Source organism: Notechis scutatus, chromosome 1 (genome assembly GCF_049901735.1).
Source record: "Notechis scutatus isolate UNSWTSFEM ecotype Mainland chromosome 1, rNotScu1.2, whole genome shotgun sequence".
Lineage (NCBI taxonomy): Eukaryota > Metazoa > Chordata > Lepidosauria > Squamata > Elapidae > Notechis > Notechis scutatus.
The window spans coordinates 122,396,812-122,421,865 of record NC_142009.1 but is presented as its reverse complement, the minus strand read 5'-3'; the positions used below and the strand labels follow the sequence as shown (position 1 = coordinate 122,421,865).

Genomic DNA, 25,054 nt, shown 5'->3' with positions numbered 1-25,054 from the left:
TCCCTTCAACTTTGTATAGCCTGTATAATCTTTGTATAATCAAAGATCAATTAGTTCACATTTATGTTAAGATGATGAAACACTTGATGGGGTAAATTTCAAACTCATCCATCTACCTGATGATTATCAATTTGCTGTATTGTTCAACATACTGTTATCAAATATGCATTATGTCATTATGGTTTTATAATAAAAGATAACTATTAAGGCTATATTAAAGGAGCCTGTATTACCAGGTATTATTGTTCTAAGAGCACATATATGAATTTATTCCTATTCAATAGTAGAAGTTATACGTTATTACTCTATTTCAAACATAAAGTGAAACATCACATCCTTGAAGCTGTTTAATCATAATATTAATACATTCCTTTCTAGAGGAAAACCCGATCATGTGTCTAGAATTCCTTTGGTGTGTGGATCCAGTTTCTTCATTGAAATTTAATAAAGTTAATGGCGCTGATAAAGAAGTTGTTGGTTGTCTAGGATTATCATAGCTCTCTAAACTAGATTCAGAGGCTATGACTCTATCTATATTTCAAACCTGTAAGTTCCACAATGTATTAAATTAGATTTCCTTTGAATAACACTAACTCTAGAATCCTGAGTTAGCTTAATGATCGGTGTTCGACAGAGCTTTCCTCTATCCAGTACTAGCGTGCTCTCTAAGATCCATTGATCGATATTTGTAAATTGTGGGGTTGCTATTCTTTCTCTCTTTGACGTTGACCAAGTAATTCCTCTTATCACATCCTCTGTTTGTTTTGAATTCATTTTGTTACTGGTGTTCTTTTCTTTTTAAAGCCTCTTTGCTTTATTACAGTACATGGAGTTTGGGAGGAATGGTCACCTTGGAGTTTGTGCTCATTCACATGTGGTCGAGGCCAAAGAACTAGGACAAGGTCATGTTTACCTCCTCAGTATGGGGGAAGATCATGTGATGGACCTGAAACACAGCATAAGCCTTGCAATATTGCCCTGTGTCCTGGTGAGCATGCATAGAATGACTGTTTTTGCTTATGAGGTCTCTCTCTCTCTCTCTCTCTCTCTCTCATCCTCCCTCCCTCACTCCTCCTCCTCTCTCTCTCATCCTTCCTCTGTTGACTGCTTTTGTCATTTTCTACACTTTGAGCCTAAAAACTGCATGAAGGATTCATTACTGGAGCAAACTGGAGAATTAATTAATACGAATGGTTAGAGTTGGGCAAGCAACCTTATCTTTGTCCTGAAAACCATTTGTGCTTCTTAGACCTTAAAATCACATGCTTGGCAATCCTTGGGAAGGCACAGCGAGAACTGAAATTGAGACTCCAAGGACACAAATGTCAAGACTTTTATCAGCTTCCACCAGATCCCTTGTCCCAAATCAATACAAATCCATCCTTGGGAAAGGAAGATGGCTAGGCATTAAATGCTCTCCAAAACGACTAAAGGGATCCATGGTATATGAATGAAAAATGAAAACTCAGAACAAGAATGGCTTTTTAATCCAGTAACAATCCGCTGTGTAAAAAGATGCTAGGCAGCTCTTTCCAGGTTTTCCAGTGATTCCTCTGCTCCCCTGAATAGAAAGACTTGCTGATCAGACTAAAATGTGAATTATTTAGTAAACCTGCTTAGGTTTAGTGCCTTCAGTAAACCATGGTTCAGCTAACCACATATTGTGAATGCAGTTAGTGTATGCATGGGGAGGACTGTCAAATGGTGGAATGGTTATTTATAAAATAACATATAACAGGATTCTACTCAAAGACCAAAGAATTTCCATCAAAGTCAGACACGTCTATAGTTTTGCACAAAGTCGCTCTTGGATCTTGAGAATTAGATTAATCTGTAAAATAATATTGACATGAAACTGATTATTGAAACTGGGAATTTCGCATAGGATTCAGAGTTGTGCAGTATAGCTCCCTCTCCTTCTTGCTCCAGTCCCTTATACCATACTAGCTAATCCTAAAAATATGAAGAAATTCTACAATGGCACAGGATATAACATAGTGCTTGCTTTTGGGGCAAAAAATAAGATTAAATAGATGATGCTGAATCTAATAACAATAATGACCATTTTAGAAATGGTCAGCTAAGGAACATCTCTTTTTTATACTGCTCAGTGTATTCTCCAGGCATACTTTTAATGCTAACATTATTTTTAAACTCTGCATTAGTCTATTTCTATCAAATATTATCAATAATCCATATGTTAATCCATTTACTGTGTATTAAATATTACTCAGTTGCAGTGTTCAATGTGTTTGGATGTGAGGCATGTTACTGAAATGGAAGTAGAAAACCCTTCTGAAGTGATTCAAATTAAATGATTATTTAAGTGAAATCTATGACAACTCTGAATACTGATGTACTGATGAGTAGGATGGTTAGTTATATCCATATATACATCACAGAAAATGTTGCTTTTGGGTATGAGCTATTAGGAAGAAAATCTCATCTCTATGTTTTACTACCCCAGTGATTTTCCACTGAAGGAAAACAAAATAAAACAAAGTAAAGGGAATAACCATAAGAATGCTCTTGAAACGATGTAGTGTAAGTAGTTAATACCATGAAGCATTGGTAGCAACAATCCCTTTAGCTTAAAAATACCATGTAATACAGCATCGCCATAACCATTTAACAGACACAGCATAAGGGGACACAAATACAGTATAAAGCGAACAATGTAGTACAAGCCACATTATCAAGAAATGTTGGGTGGTCCATTAATTATTCATTTCAACCGATTTCTCAAAGTATAACATCTTAAATAATGTTATATTCTGTGTTCATTACTTAGCTTGTCACCTTTCTTGTAATATCATTCCACAATGGCATTGAACTAGGAATAAATGACAACTGATGTTTATAAGATGTCACCTTTGTATAAAGCTGCAAAATAGACTTAATAGATGCATCCATTTGGACAGATTGGTTTTTTGTTAGTTTTCTAGTCAATGAAAGTAGTACTTAGTCCACCATAAATGTGTACAGTCTGTTGGTTATTTTGGAGACTTTTTAAAATATAAAATAGAAGCCTGCATTCACATAGTATTGTTTTCTATTATTTTATAATGAAAATGCACTTCCGAGGATGAGAACCAGAGATTGGGATGTATCTTACAACTATGTGATCTGTCTGTGTTTCCCACAGTTCTCTTTTCAGAATAATAGTGTGTAAACTGCCTGAGCCTTTCCACTTATCCAGAGTTATTATGTTCAACCACTTAAGTCTCCATTATTAACATAAATGAAGAAAGAGCTTAGTACTTGGATAAAGTGCAAATATTTTATATCTTTGAGTAAATACCACATTTTAACTTGTTCCCATGTCATATTTCTTAATGGAAATGGCATTTGCAATTGTACAAATATACCTTCAAGCCATCTACTCATATTTTATCTTATTGCACCTGAAACAGCATCTTACCTTACATTTGCCCAATAGGGGATCAGTGATCACTGACATGGTTCATACATACTTTATTTGGAACAAAAAAAATTAAAGGCTGCAGAACTGCTTAGACAGGTAAAACTCGAAGAATTAGAATATCGTGCAAAAGTTCATTTATTTCAGTAATGCAACTTAAAAGATGAAACTAATATATGAGATAGACTCATTACATGCAAAGCAAGATAGTTCAAGCCGTGATTTGTCATAATTGTGATGATGATGGCTTACAGCTCATGAAAACCCCAAATCCACAATCTCAGCAAATTAGAATATTACATGCAATCAATAAAACAAGGATTGTACATAGAACAATATTGGACCTCTGAAAAGTAGAAGCATGCATATGTACTCAGTACTTGGTTTGGGCCCCTTTTGCAGCAATTACTGCCTCAATGCGGCGTGGCATGGAAGCTATCAGCCTGTTGCACTGCTAAGGTGTTGTGGAAGACCAGGATGCTTCAATAGTGGCCTTCACCTCTTCTGCATTGTTTGGTCTCATGTCTCTCATCTTTCTCTTGGCAATGCCCCCTAGATTCTCTATGGGGTTCAGGTCAGGAGAGTTTGCTGACCAATCAAGCACAGTAATCCCACAGTCATTGAACCAGGTTTTGGTGCTTTTGGCAGTTTGGGTAGGTGCCAGGTCCTGCTGAAAAATGAAGCTCGTCTGCAGAAGGAAGCATGAAGTGCTCCAAAATCTCATGGTAGATGGCTGCATTGACCCTGGACTTAATGAAGCACAGTGGACCAACACCAGCAGATGACATGGCTCCCCAAATCAACACAGACTGTGGAAACTTCACACTGGACTTCAAGTATCTTGCAGTGTGTGCCTCTCCATTCTTCATCCAGACTCTGGATCCTTGGTTTCCAAATGAGATGCAAAAGTTGCTCTCATCAGAAAAGAGGACTTTGGACCACTGAGCAACAGACCAGTTCTATTTTTCTTTAGCCCAGGTAAGATGCTTCTGACGTTGTTTGTTGTTCAGGAGCGGCTTTTACAAGAGGAATACGACATTTGAATCCCATGTCCAGGATCCGTCTGTGTGTGGTGGCTCTTGATGCACTGACTCCAGCCTCAGTCCATTCCTTGTGAAAGTCCCCAACACTTTTGAATGGCCTTTTTCTGACAATCCTCTCCAGGCTGCGGTCAGCCCTGCTGCTTGTGCACCTTTTTCTTCCACACTTTGCCCTTCCACATATCTTTCTATTAATGTGCTTTGATACAGCACTTTGGGAACATCCAACTTCTTTTGCAATTACCTTTTGAAACTTTCCCTCCTTATGGAGGGTGTCAATGATGGTTTTCTGCACAACTGTCAGGTCAGCAGTCTTTCCTATGATTGTGATTCCTACTGAACCTGACTGAGAGACCGTTTAAAGGCTCAGGAACCCTTTGCAGGTGTTATGGCTTAATTAGTTGATTAGAGTGGGACACTTTGAGCCTAGAATATTGAACCTTTTCACAATATTCTAATTTTCTGAGATTGTAGATTTGGGGTTTTCATGAGCTGTAAACCATAATAATCTCAATTATGACAAATCACAGCTTGAACTATCTTGCTTTGCATATAATGAGTCTATCTCATATATTAGTTTCACCTTTTAAGTTGCATTACTGAAATAAATGAACTTTTGCAAGATATTCTAATTTTTCGAGTTTCACCTGTACTCCTTAGGCTATATGCTTCATACCAAAGACTTGATTCATGGCAAGTGGCCAAAACAGATTTACTTAGGGATTTAATCAATGTTAGGATATCAAGTGCCACTGATTAAATCCCTAAGTAAAATAAATCTATTTTGGCCACTTGCCATAAATCAAGTCTTTGGTGTGAGACAATACCACCCTACCATGTTTAGGTAGATGTATAGCTCCTTGTGACAGAGGCTCCTGTGCTTTTCATATAGGGAGCTCATGAACAAGCAATCACTTGCTTGTCATATTCAAAGCGTTACTCATGATGCCTCTTCTGGATCTTTCATTGGTGTTGGGTAATTAGTGTGCGTCACCCAGAGAATCTCATTTACTTGTGGATCTGGAATACAATTGCTGAATGGGACATTATAAATTGCAAGGCACTTTTGCTGTGCAGTGCTTCAGTTTAGGTTCAGAAGAGATACCATAGAACAAGAGGGAGCATGAACAAAGCACCTGCTTATGAAAACAGATGTGTTGTCTTTAATATGTGTCAAATAGTTGCTACACTCACAATCCTGGACTTTCTAAAGCATGTCTTCTGAGTTAAATCTAAAATATAGCCTATCCCTCTTAAGAGATACTTGGCCATCAGTTCTGACAAGAAATGAATAAGACAAGAGTTGCCATCAGTTCTGACAAGAAATTATTCCTACACCTATCCAACACTACATCTACTGGAAACCAAAAGTAGCATCTAAATGAAGTAGAGGCTAGCAAATGTTAAGTGATGGCATATAGTCACAGTTGAAGAACTAGTTAATTCCCATTCCCAAGCTCTGCCTTTAAGTTGCATTTGTGTAAAAACCGGGACAGTATTATTGCATAGTACTGTATAAGTAGTATTGAATTCAAATCATTGTTTATTTAACCTGAAGTATTGTATATTTACATAACTCGAATTTTACTACAATAGGTTCCATACTTAACTATGGCTCATCAGTAAACAGGGCATTCTAAACCCTAGAGACTATCTATACCTTTTACAGGTTATGAGTTAAATTTAGAACAGCGGCCCCCAACCTTTTGGGCACCAGGGACCAGTTCTGTGGAGAGAGGTTTTTCTGTGGACCAGAGGAGGTGTGGTTTCACGTGCTGCTGGCATCCTGAGCATGGAGTTTTGCTTTTTGTTTGCTGGCAAGCTGAGGAATGGTGCCAGTCCATGGATCCCTGATCTAGAACAAAGTTATCATTATCATCAATGAATATGAATAAACATGATACTCACAGTACAAAAAAGAGCTGCTCTGCTCAATTCCAAATGTAAATCTAAAATGAACAAGTTATACTCAAAGAAGAAACTCTTTGGGCCCTATAAGGCAAGTGGTTTTCATTTCTATTTTGCTCTGTTGCAATAGTTGATGGACAGTGGCAAGAGTGGAGTACTTGGAGTCAATGCTCGGTGACATGCTCCAATGGCACGCAGCAGAGAAGTCGACAATGCACAGCAGCGGCACACGGAGGCTCTGAGTGCAGAGGTCCATGGGCAGAAAGCAGGGAATGTTACAACTCTGAATGTACAGGTACATTACATTCTCTCAATCCCTTCTTATGTAGTGGTGGGAAAAAGATTGGGTATTCTTCTTTATTCTCTTAACATCCTGTGATGCCATAGAGGCTGAGAGATATTGTTAGGGGTACAAGAGATGTTCTTGGGGGGGGGGCACAAGATTATCTAGTATGCTTTTGAGCAATTTCTAGCCTGTGATCTAGGCAATTGAACTTGGACTTCCGTTCCTGTAGTCTAATATACCATTCTTACCATCCTTGGCTAAAAAAGTTGCTTCGTGTTTAATACATGACAAACATCATTTTTTTCTCCTTCTGCTCATTTATATTCATTTTTAGAATACCAGGGTAAGGGGAATAGTAAACATAAAATCATTCTTTCTCAGCCCAACTCACCTCACAGGGTTGTTGTTGTGGGAGAAATAGGAAGAAGAAGGTATTTTGGATATGTTCACCAGCTTGAGTTAATTCTAAGATAAAGGTGGGGCACGAATGAATGAATGAATTAATTAATTAATTAATAGCAGTGTTAAAATAACAGAAGAGGGAAGGACAAGTTATAGGGCCTGGATTTAAAAATGCTTCAACAAGACCCATAATAATGAAATGCCTCATTTTGATTAGACTGCAGTTTGAGATATCAAATAAGCATCTGCTGCAAAACCTTGTGAACACAGATATCTTGGTGTAGTTATTTGTCAGATAACACCTTGTCTAGATTACCTTAAACTAGTTAATATCTTGTTTAGATTACTCTGATGAAAGAAAAATAAAAAATATTACCACTGTACAACTCCCAACAATGTTCTAGGACCAACTCTCTTCATACTCTACATAAATGACCTCTGTGATCATATTAAGAGCAATTGCGTTCTTTTTGCTGATGATGTAAAGCTGTTCAATACCACAGACAATACTGCTACACTACAAAAAGATCTTGACTATGTATCAGAATGGTCAAACAAATGGCAACTTCAAATCTCAACAAATAAATGCTCTGTCTTACATATTGGCAAAAAAAATTAGAAAATAAAATACAAGCTGAATAGTCAAGATCTTGTTGATGACCCAAGCTCTGTAAAGGACCTTGGAATACTCACCTCTAATGATCTAAGTGCTAGAGCCCACTGCAACTACATAGCCAAAAAGGCATTAAGAGTTGTTAACCTAATCCTACGTAGCTTTTTCTCTGGTAATATCACACTACTAACCAGAGCATACAAAACATTTGCTAGACCAATACTCGAATACAGTTCATCAGTCTGGAACCCACATTACGTATCTGATATTAGCACAATTGAGAAAGTCCAGAAATATTTCACAAGAAGAGTTCTCCACTCCTCTACTCGTTGTAGAATACCTTATGCTGCCAGACTTGAAATTCTAGAACTAGAAAACCTTGAATTACGCCGTCTTCGGTCTGATTTAAGCATGGTATATAAAATCATACATTGCAATGTCCTACCTATCAATGAATACTTCAGCTTCAACCATAACAACACAAGAGCACACAATAGATACAAACTCAAAGTTAACCGCACCAAACTTGATTGCAGGAAATACGACTTCAGCAATAGAGTGGTCAATGTCTGGAATACTCTACCCGACTCTGTAGTTTCTTCCCCAAACCCCAAAAACTTTAACCTTAGACTGTCTACTATTGACCTCACCCCTTTCCTAAGAGGTCTGTAGGGGCGTGCATAAGCGCATCAACGTGTCCTATTGTTTCTCTTATTCTTCTTTTATTTTTCTTATATGTACCCATTTCATGTATTCACAACTATGTATACACTTATACTTATTATCTTGTAAACAATTGGCAAATCAAATAAATAAATAAATAAAATAAATAAATAAATAAATAAATTATGCTGGCTAACTTTGCTGGGTATTGGAGCCCAACATCCAAAAGAGAGCTTGCTTCTCAGGCCAGCTGAAATATTTGGAAAACTATTCAGCAGACTCCACTAGTGACAAAGATGCAGTAACCTTGTTTACTGTGGCCAACTGCTGAAAACATATATATTATCAAAGTTAAAGTGTTTGCATTGGCTCTTGGTCCTCTTCTGGGCATACTTGGAAAAACTCTGGCCTTCTAAAGCCCTAAGTGGCTTATTAAAACTAATTTTTAGCAGGGAGAAGTACCAAGCTGGCCTTGGCTAACCATGAGGAAAGTTTAGCAGAGTCTGACTTGATTAGGTTTTGAATGGGAGGCTATCACTCTAGGACTGTAGACCAGGCTGAGAATTTGGGGGAGAAAAGAAATCCAAGAGGAACACAGAGTAAATATCCCTATTGTTGCCATTCCAACAACATGGATATGCCCTTGTTGTCACCAGGTTAAATTTAAGGGAGATTTTTCCCTTTTTCCCTTTTCCCATATATAAGCTGCATCCTTTTTGTTTTTGCTTCTTTACAGTTTAATGTTGCTTCAAATGTTGTTTTACAGTTTAATAGCAGCTTCAAAATCATCTTCTGCATGAAATAAAGACTGATTTTTTTAAAAAAAATGTATCGGAAGAAACTCTATTTACTACTATTTACTACTTCTTGGGTTATTGAAGGCTACTCCTATATATTTATAGAGCAGGCTTTTATAAAAAGAAAAAGAATACGAGAAAATGAAAGGTACATTTAAAACCTCATTTTTTACACGCAGTCATACACGCAGTCAGAAGAAATGTGGGCTGAAGTTTAATCTGCTAAGGGAATCATTTTGTAATGACAGTATATTACTGAAGAATGGCTCAGTATTTCAAAGTTCAGAAACTTTTTCTGGAATGTCCCTTAATCCTGGAGACTGGCAGCTTTTAATTGCTCTTTAAAAGAATTATTGTATAATAAGCCAAGGAGATGAGAAATGCTATTTTAAATTACCATAATTTAAAAAGAGAAATACTTGCATTTTACTAAATATTTCCAATATTGTCAAAATAATTTTCCTTCTCCTAATTCTAGCAACCTGGATAGTTAAGATTTCTCTGTTTATTTTGTTTCCCTTCATTTTTTAAAAAAATCATCTGCTTCAAACACTTTATATTCTCCATACAATTTACAATATGCCTTTTTAAATTAATTTGTTTGCATTATGAATAACTTCATGTAGCTTCAGTTCAGTTTCTTTTGCTTTAAATTTGCAACAAGTCTTATGCCAGTCAAGTTAATAATATTCCATTTTGATTATGTGCTTTCTGGTTTTGGCTGAAGTGAAAAACATTTAATTCCAAAATGTCTTTGCTGAAACTGTTTATAATAACTTTAGTAGATAAAGAATTCTTGGCTAGACTAGTTAATTTCAGACATGTTATAGCAGTTCATTTTATATTTTACTAACACTTAACCATCTCTCTCTCTCTCTCTCTCCTCTCTCTCTCTCTCTCCCCTCTCTCTCCCTCTTCCTCCACCACTTTCTACATAGTTTTCTTAACCTTTCAAAATTGCACACATACCTGACCCGAATTTCCTTGCTGCAGATTTAACTTTGGCACAAAGCTAGGCTTCCAGAACCTTAACCTGCAAGAAAAGGGAGCATTTTGCTTTTATTCTGATGCTTTTATTTGTAGTAAATCCTCTTGTTTGAGATTTTAGGATTGTCGGTTTATTAAAGGAAGTATAGAAGGAGCAGCCTGTTGGAGCAAAGGCATTTAAACACATTTGGATCATTCCATAATATGTAAGGAGGAAAGAATAGGATTTGAGGAATGCAATATATGAAATTCCCAAAGGAGAGGGATCTATGCCAGCACTCTCCTTTTCTTTTGCTGTCTTCTCTTATTTTATGTGGGGTTTTTTTTGGTAAGTCTGAGTGGAATTTTTTCTCCCTCTCACTAGCACTGGGAGAAGGATCAGTACAAAAGATTGGACAAAGGAAACATCTGGGGATTACAACTATTGCTTTTACAGGCTTGTTTTTTTTTTTTTTCATCTTCCAGTCTAAGTTAGAAATGTATTCAAGTCAGCTCTTAGTAACTTGTCAGGTTGTGATCACACTTGAAAACTGAAGATGGGCAGAGCAACAAATGCAGGAGTAGTAGCTTCCTTTCAAGTCTGCGTTTCGATTGTCTCTACCAAAGACAGAGAAGGTTAATTTGGAACTGTCTCAGATAGTGTAAGTTCATGCAACTAGTGCACCTTAATTCTGCAATAATCTGCAAGATTTTAATTTGGAAACTACGTAAAAACTTACATTTCATTTCATTTAATAAGAATTTACATTTAAGAGCTGTGGTGATGCAGTGGTTAGAATGCAGTATTTCAGGCTAACTCTGTCGACTGCCAGGAGTTCAATCTTGACCAGCTCGAGGTTGACTCAGCTTTCCATCCTTCTGAGGTTGGTAAAATGAGGACCCAGATTATTGTGGGCAATAGGGTGACTCTATAAACCTCTTAGGGAGGGCTGTAAAAGCACTATGAGTCTTAAGTGCTATTGCTATTTAAACAATGGTTTTATAATGATTGTTATTCTAAATGTATTTTTTAAAGTATTCTATCCAATAATGTCTATTTTTAATCTATATTTCCTCCCCAAATATTCAGGTTTGAAACATTCAGAGCAAGAGCTGTAGTACATAACAAAAATGCTTAATCCAAAGGGAAAACATTAGTCTGAGATCATGTCAGTTTGCTTAAAAATGCAAGCAGAACAAAATTCTCTAGTGTCGGTACTCACAGCCTTGTTTATGTGCTGCTCTGAATAATATATGTTGGCATAAGCAACGTGAAAAGGGATCTTTGGGTGGGTGTTGGTTTGTTTGAAAGCAGAAAGTGATTTGAAAAGAAAAATGTCCTCAAACTGCAAAAAGAGGTGGGGTGAATTGAAAAAGCCACTCTTATCGATGGGGATGTTTTGAATTTATTCATAAGGGCCTGCAAAGAATTTGGCCCTCTGCTTTCAACGCTTAATGATGTCCTGAGGTAACGGGGAACTACAGCAGTGTGCGGCATCCTTTACACACAAAAGAAAACATCCCTTGCTTTCAGTCTTGCTTTCTGTCAGCTTCATTATCTTATCGGTATAAGGTGGGCCACCTTTGTATCAGCTGCTGTTAGGCAGACATTTATGTGAAAACAGTGGCTTTAAAGTAAATAGTATAACACTGCACCAGAACGAAATCCTGTGTGAGATTGGGAAAAATAGCTCCTCCTCCTCAGTCCTGGGGACACCTTCAGTTGGATGGCAATACCTTCAACTGACTGAAAACTTCAATTGGCAGCTCCATCTGTTATAATGCCAGCAGTGGATGAAAGGGAGACTAGCTGATTGACGTGCCTGCAGCAGGCATTTCTTTAAAAAAAAAAAAAAAGGTTTTCCCATTGTTCAGCGACAAGACATCTTGGCAAAAACTGATGGAAACGTCTGGGTGTCATGGTGGCAATCACTGCAGCAGCAGCACCTCCCCTTCCCCATATAAAAACCTGCTTTTCCAGCTAGCAATGACAGGTAGAGGGCAGCACAACATCATCTTAACTGGCCCCCATTCAAGTTCCAGGGATTAAGGCTGCACTGCTAAATGGCTTCTGAACAGTAGTACTTTTAGTGTTGCTTTCATTTGCTTTTAGGTGAATTTAATGTGCTACTGATTTGCTAACATTTTATTTTATTTATTATTTCACAATTTATCAATTAAGGGCAGTTGCTATTCAAAGCTGAAGGGAAGGACAAAAATCTTATGAAAACTGCCTCCTACTGAGGATATTGAAAAAGAAATCCACCATGTGACACATTTCAAGGATAGCTTTTTACTGCAAAGTCATAACTCTTCCAAGGATTAGAAACTGTTTATTAATGAAGCTTTTTTTAATGGAAGAATTCCTTGGGTGATATTTGAAAGATTAAGTCAACGAGAATTGTTCTGTAAGCTGAAGCCAAAGTGGCAAATGAGAATCCTTTTTTCTATCATTAGAGTCTAAAGATTCTTTCCTAGTCTTTTTTTTATTTAATTTGATAGCATTAATAAAAAATATAGTGAGAAATTAGATGAACACAAGAAATATTGATGAATATATAAAAATAAATTGTTTGTACTACGCTGCAACATTAGAATAGCTGTGTAAATGAATAAATTGTTTGTACTACGCTGCAACATTAGAATAGCTGTGTAAATGAATAAATTGTTTGTATTACGCTGCAACATTAGAATAGCTGTGTAAATGAAAACTGGTAATTATTTAAAATATTACGTATTTATATGTTACAATCATGCTGTGAAAATGAGGGTGCCATCAATATATGTTTGCAGTGCAATCCAATGCACCTATTCAACTTCTACTGAATTCAGTGGGATTTGTTCCCAGTTACTGCATTTTTTTCAACTATAGCTACCCCTCTTTGCTCTTACAACACTATATTGTGTTTAAGTTAGATTTAAGCAAATTGCTCTTGTTCTCTCCCACTAAACTGAAATATATGCTTAATTTTGGCTAGCTTCTGCCCATTCTCAACTAACTTTGTTCTGTCCTTTTTAAATGGCTGTTTACCCATTTCTGTCAGTCTGTTTGTAATAATTACTGTTGTTTTATCTAACTATTACATTTTTTTTTCTCTTCAGCTAATGGTCAGTGGAATCACTGGGGCCACTGGAGTGGGTGTTCCAAGTCTTGTGATGGTGGCTGGGAGAAGAGAATAAGGATATGCCAAGGTGCAGCTACTACTGGGCAACAGTGCGAAGGAAGTGGAGATGAGGTTAGACGGTGTAGCGAACAGCGATGCCCAGGTAAGTAGCAGGTATGTGTAGAGTGTGATTCAATATGGCTTTCAGGTTTAACATATTCACATCTAGGGTTTAAAATAAAAATGAAACATATCAGGCCTAAGCCCAAAGATGACACATTGAAATTCAATTGAGCCCTGTTCTTTTTTTGTATACAGACAAAAATCTTAACAGATTAAAACTATAATCTTCTAACCTAATAGATATGGGCTACTCTAAATCTTTTATTCCTTCCTCCATACAGTTCATGACTGTGCAGTCTCTTATTTTGGATTTCTGGAGTGTGCTACTTCTTGTTTGGGAAGCCACTGTAGGAGAAAAGCAGGCAGAAATGAGGGTGGACTAAAACATGTCATCAGTTTAGAATGCTTGCATTACCACAAGAAACCCCAAAATAGCACACACACCCCTTGAATTCCATTGACCCTTATCTAGCACTAATTTAGTGCTGGCGATTAATTGACCAGATTGTTGTGTATAAGCTTCAATAAATCATTTATGCAGCAACCTACACAACTGCTCTTGACAGCCATGGTACAATTGCTGAGATGCCTCCCAGTCCTTCTCCACTTGCACATTTCATCACAAGAGAACAATTCATCTCAAACTCCCAAAAAAATTAACAAACTATATTTGTAAATTGCCATCCGGTAAAAGCTTGATCAATATTTGAAGAAAAATGGACAGATTTCTCTGAAAAGGAAGAAGTTAGTGGTGTTGTGGGAACTATGGTCAGGATAATTATTTAAGTTTGATAATTGACTCCAAATAATGTTGTAAACCATTCCTACTTCTTTAATAACTGTGTCCCTCATAAATTATTTCAGTTTGATACATGATGACTTTTTAATACTCAATACAAGTATTAAAAGTAGATGAAATTTGAAATGCTGACAATCAGATTTGCATTTGTTACAATCATTTGTTACCAAGTTGTTACTCTAAATTCTCCTCTTAAATTCACATAATCTTCATAAGTAGAAGCAACAAACTGGGTAAGGACTTGGGAGTTTTCATTTCAGTGTGAAAGGCAGTCACTCGACAGGTTTCGTAGAATGTAGAGAACCAACATATCAGATTCTGCTGATATCACAGCACCTCTTCAGGGTCTGAATAATGACCTGCTATTTCATTCTCCTTTCTGATAATGCTGGGGTCCAGATTTGGCCTTCTGGCAGACCAAACAGATGCTCTGCTATTGAATTATAGCCCACCTTTTTCATTGAAACTTAAATAATGAAAACAGTGAAAGAAAAATCCTAATATAATGTATTACCTGTAAAACTGTTTCATAAATTTACATTGAAATTTCATTTGGCTAAATATAACTTAAATACATGCTGCTTATTACAATCCTATGTGTGTCTACTAAGGACTTAAGGCCATTTAATGAAACTTAGTTCTAGGAAAGTTTGTGTAGGATTGTAGCCTATATCTTTGAAAATGTGCAAATGTACAAACTTGAGTACAGTCTGTTCTCTGTATGCCAAGGTAATTATAGAATCTTTCCCTTGGCAAACAGAGTAAGGACAAATGTTAATTCAATCATCTGAAGTAATAATTGGACAAAATTAATTGATATCTTTCTATTCGTAGAAAGGTGTTGTTTTTTTGGCGTACAGCAAATTAATTCAGTTATGTAATTGTTATTGTCACCTGGCGCTCCATTCAAAATCCAAGAAAGAAATACTTAAGACTCCATTAATTAGAGAAAAGATATATTTTACTGGAAGTCAAGTGGTAGCAACAAAAGAATTCTGAATCTGAGAAAATGAGCGCGTAAATCACATATACAAAGTAATGGCAACGTTCCCACCCCCAATAGTTCAATTGGCTCATCCAATTAAAAGTTGTGTATAGCATCATGTGGGCATCTCCAAGTGGTGATGAGGCCTCTGTTTTTTAACCTTGACATATTTTGATAAAGAGTTGCAGCTGCGCATAGCATAGGATAGAAGCCTAAGCAAGAATCTTCCCCCCCACAACTCATACAATTCTGTTTTGTAACACCTCCAGCTCGCTTCCCATAACCATGTCCCCCCTCCTTCCCCCATTACTTATGACAGCCGAAAGATGCAAAGCAAAGGAAGAAAATCTTGAAGGCTGACATTTGGCCCTCCTGCAAAAGAGACAGTCCAGTGAGTCGTCTTCAGATTCAGATTCACTCTCTTCAGAAAAGGTTGGAGTTCCCAGCTCCTCTTCTCTCTACAACCTCCTCTACTTTAAGTGCCGTTGCGTGAGGCTTTGCTGGGGGGTTTTCAGGTTTTCTTCCTCCTCCTGGCGCCCCCTTTGGCTCTAGCTTGGCATGGCAGTCTGCATCCCGGTGACCTTCCTTCCCACATTGGAAGCATACAGTGGTCTTGGGTTTTGCCGCCATCCCTCCCTTTTGAGGTTTTAAGGTTTCTCAAGGGCTGGTGGGGGAGGACTTGCTCCAACCAAGGCACCCCCGGCGTCTGTTTCGGGTCAGATCAATTTCCACCTCTGCTGCCAGCATGTACCACAGCTGCAGCTCACTGGGGTCTCTTCTGGCAATACAGCTTTGATAAACATCTTCATTCAACCCATCTTTAAAAGCTTCTATCAGAGCTCCCTGGGACCAGCCTCGAATATGACACGCCAGCTCTCTAAATTCCTGGGTGTAGTCGGCCACTGATCTCCGCCCCTGATTTATGGTCTTCATCCTAATTCTGGCCTTATGTTCAGCAAGTGGGTCTTCAAACCTGGCCCGCAGCGCAGTCATAATTCATCAGCTGAGGGGCATTATCATTATGCAAAGTCACCATCCACTCTGCAGCTGTTCCCTCCAGAGCCCTGGTAACACATCTAACTTTGGCTGCTTCGGAGGAAAAATCTTCTCCATATTTCTCCATATGGCTCCAGACTTGTGCCAGGAAGAATCTTAACTCCTTGGGATCCCCCCCATATTTTACTTTCAACAGAGGCACCTTTGGAGTTCTGTGCCTTCTGGCAATTACTCCCCCCGCTGGGGGGCCCTGGGCTGCTGCTGCCTGTTGTGCTGACCCAGGTTGATTTATGGGGGTGGCTGCCCTGATTCTTCTGGCTGGGGCTGCCTCCCCCTCTTCCCCCTCATACCTTTGATCAGTCTGAGGTTCTCCAACAGCTTCATTTAGAAGATGCAGGGCTTGAGTTAGTAAAAAAATCTTTCTTTCCTTCTCCTGCCATGGCTCCTCTCTTCCACGCCGATGGGTAGTGGTCACTCCAGGAGGAGGCTTTTCCTCAGGATCCTTCCAGATGACTCCCAGGGACCATTTGGGTTTTACAGCTGGTTTTTCGCCAAGACTTAATTCTGCTAACAAGTCGGCAACCCCTGCTGCCTCTAACAGCAGGGAATCTGGTCCTCCAGTTGCTCCCAGGTCTTCTTGGTCACTGGCTGGATTAGACATTGTGTTCAGACCCCCTTGGAAGAAAATTTATTAATTCTCCAGGTGGGTTGGTAAAGTGAGATTCAGAATAATGTCAGCTGGTGCTCCATTCAAAATCCAAGAAAGAAATACTTAGACTCCATTAATTAGAGAAAAGATATATTTTACTGGAAGTCAAGTGGTAGCAACAAAAGAATTCTGAATATGAGAAAATGAGTGCGTAAATCACATATACAAAGTGATGGCAACGTTCCCACCCCCAATAGTACAATTGGCTCACCCAATTAAAAGTTCTGTATAGCATCATGTGGGCATCTCCAGGTGGTGATGAGGCCTCTGTCTGTTAACCTTGACATATTTTGATAAAGAGTTGCAGCTGCGCATAGCATAGGATAGAAGCCTAAGCAAGAATCTTTCCCCCCCCACAACTTATACAGTTCTGTTTTGTAACACTTCCAGCTCGCTTCCCATAACCATGTCCCCCCTCCTCCCCTCGTTACTTATGACAGCCGAAAGATGCAAAGCAAAGGAAGAAAATCTTGAAGGCTGACAGTTATGTGTTTTAGCTTGATATTTTAAATGCTATGCTTTCATTTTATGTATCTGTTGTATCTTCATTGAATACAGAGGTGGGCTGCTGCTGGTTTGCACCAGTTCAAGCAAACCGGTAGTTAAGATTCTGCGCAGTTCAGTGAACTGGCTGGCCCTGCCCCTGCGCTCTTTTTTTGGCCATTTTGCAGGCTGTTTTTTGGGCCAAAACAGGCCTGAAAATGGGCAAAAAATGAGCGGTGGCAGGGCTAGCCAGTGGTGGGATTAGCCCCATCCAGCTGAATCCTACCTCTGCCCTTGAGGCGAGTGTCCAGGAGACAGGGCTGGGTGTGATGAGTGATGACACCCACCCAGCCACATGACCAACCGGCCACACCTACCCAGTCAGAGAACCGGTTGTTAAGTTATTCCTATCCCACCACTTATTAAATACATATATTTCATTATCATGACAATAGACAACAAACCCTCCTTAATTATACAAACACAAATATGACAGAAAACTAACAAAGAGGCCATTATGGATGACTTAGTATGTAATTTCAAGATCTTTGTGAATTTCCAAGGTAATTACACTGGGATTGATTTTTCCTCCAAGGCAAGCAGGGAGTCAGGACTAGATAATGCTTTATTTTTTGTTCCTGCTCATAGATACATATTTAAGGCTAACCATGTTGTGAAATAGGCTAGATCTGTATATTTCTCCTCCCTTTCTAACGGTTCTCCTTCGCTTGGTGAAATCACATGAAGTCTTGGGAAGTCTGCTAGACCTTAAGCAACCGTCAATCTAAAATCAGCATACGTTATAAAAGGTGCTAAAGCCTTTAGAGAACCTAATGAGAAACTTGCATGGTCAGAATTATTCCACAGTTTAATTGTCCAGTGGACCCTGCAGCTGCATGTTCACAATTTCTTATTTATAGTTTTGCTATCTGTCACTATAAAGCTTGCTTTGAAACAATATATAAGTTGGTGGGATAATCAGCAATGATAGAGATCAGAGCTGCAAAGTGAAATGGGAGAAAGCCTAATCACAGTCTGCTCTTTCATGATACAATCTTCTCCATATGAAATCAACATTATGGGAATACAAAAGATATGTGTGGTCCCTAAGATATGCCTGTTCCAATAGAATTGGGGACCCAACATCTCTCAACTGTTGATTGGACCACTTTTGGACATTTAAAAAAAAAATTACCCTCCATACTAACATATCAATGCAAACCCACAGCATTGTACAAAACAGTCAACAATAAAACATCCAAAATCCACTCAAATACTGTATCTCCAACAATTTTACCTCTAGCTTCTCCTTTAAATGCCTTTTATGTCAGAGATAATAACAGCAATAAAAATGTAATTACATATGCAGATATGGTTCACTCCAATTCTATGAATAAACTAAAAACACAGCAAGAACTCCTTAGTGAAAGCTGGAATATACCATGGCTCATGTATTTTCAAATTGTCAGAAGAATAAAATTGAATCTGAAGAATGAAGGAGGGAAAAAAATAATTTTCCCGGAATTTTTTTTTTATCAAAGAACTACCGTCCTCAGCTGCCCATTTCTATGTTGCTTCCGCTTTACTCCATCTCCTTGCTCATGGCTGGTGGCAACAAGAAAGCATGCTGAAGAATACTGGAAAGCCTTTTTCCGTAATTCAGGTACACATACTGTAGGTGACTACAGCTTCATTGTGATTCCCAGCCCTCAGGCTAGGAATGGAGCTCTTCCATTTGCAAATCAATCTCTAACTCAGAGAAAGGCAATCTGATGTCCTTCAGATATTCTAGGATATTATATCTAACTAACTGGTTGGGAATTATAAAAATCATATTGCAAAATATGGTTGAAGCCTTAGATTGCCTTTTCTTGCCTAGGTAATAAATAATGGCACCTTTGGATGATAAGTGATTTTACTGCACAACATCCAAAACAGAGAGAATTTTGACATGTTTGGTAAGTCAAGCACTCCATTGGGTTTCTTGTGATTGAAGACCCAGCTGTGACAGAGAAGAACTGCTATCCTCAATAGCTCACGTTCCATGTAGTTAACACCTGATCCTTGTCTGCATACCATGGTTCTTCCCATGCATAGGAGGTTGCTTAATATGAGATGGCTCACCTTGGATGAGAATGTTAGCAAACCCTAATACCATAAGGCTATCTAAACCAATATAACAAATAAACAAGCATTTGATCATGTCTGGATCACCACCTATGGGGAAAAGCTAAACGACTATCATGGGATAAGACCCTTCCATTGTTTATTCAACTGTATTTATTGAAAGATGCTCTGTGGAGAGCAAATGAAGACTTGCACAGAGAGCAAAAATACTCCCTAAGCCTGCAGCTTTAGAACAGGAGCACGTTTCCTTTTCCTAAAAGCAACCACTTTTGGAGTGAAGAAGGAACCTATATCCTACCCCCAATGGCTTGAGCAAAACCATAAACTAAATCTGATTTAATTTTTATTGGATTTAAGTTTATTTATTAACATTACTTAAATGTTTTATCGTCTATTATTTTGGTATATTGTTCCATCAAAAACTATTATTTGAGTAACGTTACTTTGAGGGGGTCTGCCAGCTTCAGGAGACATAGATTTTGTGGGGTTTTTTCCCAGGTTTAGTCTCCTTGCTGGTTTATGTGTGTTAAAGCCAGTTTTCTTTCTGGTCTTGGAAATCTGTCCAATTCAGGAAGTACTGCATATACAGGAACCCAGTGTTTCTGCAAACCATCCCTCATACTTTAATTCTCATTTTGTTCTTAGAGGATGCATTCTGAGGCTACCCTCTGCCCTAGGTTTTCAGCCAGCTTTATATCATTGAAAACACACTAGTTCATTCTTGCCCTCATGCTAAGCTACAAGAAACATAATAGGAAAGGGTAGACAAGGTCAGAGCAAGCAACTCTTGATTAAGAACAAGAAGCTTCTGTAGAAGAGGCTTCTGTAGACAGACTTCCCTGACTTCTGTGCTCCAGGCATATTTCCCACTGGTGATGCATAGCCCTGGGAGACTGTAGCAGATTCTTTGCAATGCTGACAGCTTGTTGAGCTCCATGCATAAAACTTGCAACTGGAAAGTATTTATGAATGTTTGGAGCAAAGATGAGATGAATGTAGGTGGTTACTGAAGTTTGTCCCCTGTTGAGGGGGCTACAGAGTACCAAGGAAAAGGTTTTACAGCAATAAAAGAAGAAAAAGGAGAGGGCACAGTGTTTATATATGAGAAAGCATAGGTGGAAAGGCATATCAAAGGCAGTTGTATCAGTTTTGGTTTGTTGATTTGTGTCAGTTTTGGTTTGTACTGCTCCTTAGTCTTGACTTCTTCCTTGCTCTTTCTTGGCACATTAGATCCTTGGCATGGAATTTGGTATTGGGTACATAGTTTTTGAAGTGACCATGCCAAATTATTCTAAGGCTTCTAAAGTCCTCAAATTCTTATTTAAGTAACCTTATATTAATGCAATGACTTCTGAATTTATTTCTTCCTGAATTAAACCATTTTATAAAACATTTTTTTCTTCCTACTTTTGCCCCATGATTCAGAAACGGACAAGGGCAATCCAACTGAACAGTAGAATTCCTTTTCCTGTGGTTTAACCATATTCCTGAAAATTCATTTTTCCCCTAATGTTCTCTTTGCTCCAGAAGTGGATACATTCTAGAACTTCTGAAATATATCTGCTGTCATCCCCAGATAGCATCACCCCATGTGAAGAAAATCAGGAAAAATAAGTTTCTAGCATAATTCTGGACTGAATAGTCATTTTAGCTCATAGCTATTTTGCATATAATTATTGAGAAAGTATGGCATGTGTAAATAATGTCTCAAATCAAGTATGACTTTTAATTACAGAAACAAAGCCCTATAATTTTCTTGGCAACCCTAATGAAGTTCGGTATCCTGGTTTTCTTTAGGACTTATAAAAACTGTATTTATGGGGTAGTTTTTTTTTTTCTTTTTGGGTTGTGTGTGTGATCTCTTATTCAAGCACTAATCAGGACTGAACTTCCATATGTTGTCTTCAAGAAGAGCCAAGTTTGCTAGGTGTCGCTGCCTACTGGTTAGACAGTCTGTTAATCAATGGCTCTCCTGTTTTATTTCTTGACATTTTTTTTGGTAGGAAGTTCCTTTCAGTATCTGATTACCCCTAATTTAAAATAATAGATGACTATCAGGGCTTCTTTACTAATATATTAATTTCAGCTCCAAATTCAATTAGAAGCACACTTCTCTTATACAGTCAGGTGTGATGCTACTGGAACAGCATCTCCTATGATCTTACAGACCAGCAACATTTGAAGTGAGCATAAATCAAGGATCTATCTGCCTTAGAAATGTACATTTGTTGGCAATTGTGACCAGCATGTCACGATTTATAATTATCATATAGTTAAATTAGTTTGATCTTACAAGAAATTTTGCCATGCTTATCAGCTTTGCGCATAAGGCTAGTAACATATAATCATTGCTGTTTTGATAACTGGTGAAGGAGAATAATTGAAGGAAAATAATCTAAGATTACACTGTGCCAATTCAGAGGATTCTTTCAGGCATAAAAGCCCTGATGAAAACATGAATGCTTGGCATGCAAAATGGCAATTCCTTCTACAATTTGTCAGGGACAGAAGTGACTGTGTATCCCCAGGATATAAGCTGTAGAAGAACTATGTCCTTGCATTGACTTAAGAAATAGACTGCTAGGCTCTGGAGCCAGCTAAACAATTGCTCAAATTAATTTGACAGAATTGTTTGTTACAACGTGTTTCAGCTCTTTCTGTGTGCAAAAGGGAAAAACTGAAAATGTATACTTTGTCTGTTGTAAGGTTAAGCTGAATAAGACTTGGAAAAAGGTTTTCTAAATGCTGTAAAAATAAGGACAAGTCACAAACAACAGCCTAAAGTTTTTACCTCTACACCCACCCCAGTAAAATGTATATATTATAATTAATATATATAATACAATATAATATAACATAACATATGGGGATTTTAAAAAATATTTAGATCTAATCTAATTTTGATTAAAAGCAACTTTAGTTCAAGAAAAGGGCAAGATATCTTACTCCATTATCACGAATAAAACAGAAATGTTTGTGATCTGATAATTGTTTAATGATTAAAATGCTTAAATGAGGTGTGTCCAACCTATGGTCCACAGGCTGCACGTGGCCCTGGGCAGCTAATACTGCAGCCCCACAAAATCGTAAACGTTTAACTGTATTGTGTGATTTATACACTTTACATTAACTACACTGCTCAAAAAAATAAAGGGAACACTTAAACAACACAATGTAACTCCAAGTCAATCACACTTCTGTGAGATCAAACTGACCACTTAGGTAGCAAAACTGATTGACAATCAATTTCACATGCTGTTGTGAAAATGGAATAGACCACGGGTGGAAAGCATAGGCAGTTAGCGAGACATCCCCAATAAAGGAGTGGTTCTGCAGGTGGTGACCACAGACCACTTCTCAGTTCCTATGCTTTCTGGCTGATGGTTTGGTCACTTTTGAATGCTGGTGGTGTTTTCACTGTAGTGGTAGCATGAGACAGAGTCTACAACCCACACAAGTGGCTCAGGTAGTGCAGTTCATCCAGAATGGCACATCAATGTGAGCTGTGGCAAGAAGGTTTGCTGTGTCTGTCAGTGTAGTGTCCAGAGCATGGAGGCGCTACCAGGAGACAGGCCAGTACATCAGGAGATGTGGAGGAGGCCATGGGAGGGCAACAACCCAGCATCAGGACTGCTACCTCTGCCTTTGTGCAAGGAAGGACAGGAGGAGCACTGCCAGAACTGCCAAAATGACCTCCAGTGGGCCACAAATGTGCATGTGGCTGCTCAAACGGTCAGAAACAGACTCCATGAGAGTGGTATGAGGGCCCGACGTCCACAGGTGGGGGTTGTGCTTACAGCCCAACATCGTGCAGGACGTTTGGCATTTTCCAGAGAACACCAAGATTGGCAAATTCACTACTGGTGCCCTGTGCTCTTCACAGATGAAAGCAGGTTCACACTGAGCACATGTGACAGACGTGACAGGGTCTGGAGACGCCATGGAGAACGTTCTGCTGCCTGCAACATCCTCCAGCATGACCAGTTTGACAGTGGGTCAGTAATGGTGTGGGGTGGCATTTCTTTAGGGGAACGCACAGCCCTCCATGTGCTCACCAGAGGTAGCCTGACTGCCATTAGGTACCGAGATGAGATCCTCAGACCCCTTGTGAGACTATATGCTGGTACAGTTGGCCCTGGGTTCCTCCTAATGCAAGACAATGCTAGACCTCATGTGGCTGGACTGTGTCAGCAGTTCCTGCAAGACGAAGGCATTGATGCTATGGACTGGCCCACCCGTTCCCCAGACCTGAATCCAATTGAGCACATCTGAGACATCATGTCTCGCTCCATCCACCAATGCAACAGACTGTCCAGGAGTTGGGGGATGCTTTAGTCCAGGTGTGGGAGGAGATCCCTCGGGAGACCATCCGCCATTTCATCAGGAGCATGCCCAGGTGTTGTAGGGAGGTCATACAGGCACATGGAGGCCACACACACTACTGAGCCTCATTTTAACTTTAATTTTGAGTGTAACTCCAAATCCAGACCTCCATGGGTTGCTAACTTTGATTTCCATTGATAATTTTTGTGTGATTTTGTTGTCAGCACATTCAACTATGTAATGAACAAAGTATTTAATAAGAATATTTCATTCATTCAGATCTAGGATGTCTTATTTTTGTGTTGAGCAGTGTATATTATATATATTTATATGCATCCCAAGTGCATATTTCTTTTCAGAAAAACCCCTCTTCTCTCAATGTGGCCCAGGCAAGCCAAAATGTTGGACAACCATGGCTTAGATATTGAACCAAAGATGAAAGTGCATCCTCACTTTTGTAAAAGTAGAACAGTGATTTCATTTTGAAAAAAAAAAGAAGAGTTATTTTAAGAGTGAAAACTCAAGTAACAGAAAAGGGTTTTTTTTCTAAAAAGAAAAACTGCTGACGTATGTTAGTGACAACCATAAAGCATTCTTGTTTATTTGTTAGATTTATACCTATATTTCACAACAAACAACAACATATAAGCCATTCATTTATTTAGTGTATGGCATCTGCAGAACTCATGCAAAGTATAGTAGGGAGCACATAAGCCAGGATGCCAAAGATTACAAAATAAATAAATAAACCCCTGTGCAATACAAAATGTTGTTGCTTTTATGCAATTGATAAACCTGTTTTATAAAATATATATAAAAGGGAGAGAAGGAGAGGGAGGGACAGGGAGAAATGTTTGTTAATGGAGATCACCAGTATAGAGTTCATGGATAGATATTTTTCTGTCCATCCAGTAGGCAAGGATGAAGCAAGATCTGGCTGGAAAATCCTTCTTTCTTTGACATTTTCTTTTTTCCTTCACAATCAACATGCCTAACGTGACTAACATTATTGCACAGCATGGCTAATGAAAACAAAACTAGGGACAAGCATAATATGGAAATAGGCAAAATAAAAATGCTACTTCTGCCTAAAAGCAAATTTTGTTCATTTATTTCTTCTAGTCAGCTTCTTCTTTTAAATAACTCCAAACCAGTTTATACATTTGAAATAATTTCAAAGATGTAAATGTGTTATTCATTAATAAATATAAAATTAATAAATATGATATGAATATGATAGTATATCAAATAGCCAGCGGATGATAAAATGGCAGCCATATTTTAGAACCAAGACTGCTGTTATGGTGAT

General features: G+C 38.4%; 1 protein-coding gene across 3 annotated transcripts in view; it reads left to right on the top strand.

Annotated features, from left to right (window-relative positions):
• Positions 1-25,054, top strand: part of ADGRB3 (adhesion G protein-coupled receptor B3) — a 529,081-nt gene that overhangs the window by 182,080 nt on the left and 321,947 nt on the right. For all 3 annotated transcript variants that reach the window (XM_087945171.1, XM_087945164.1, XM_026665231.2), the window contains 3 exons: positions 824-988; positions 6,500-6,664; positions 13,199-13,363. In XM_087945171.1, the coding sequence (XP_087801297.1) occupies positions 824-988; positions 6,500-6,664; positions 13,199-13,363 (495 nt within the window). The remainder of the gene's footprint in view (positions 1-823; positions 989-6,499; positions 6,665-13,198; positions 13,364-25,054) is intronic.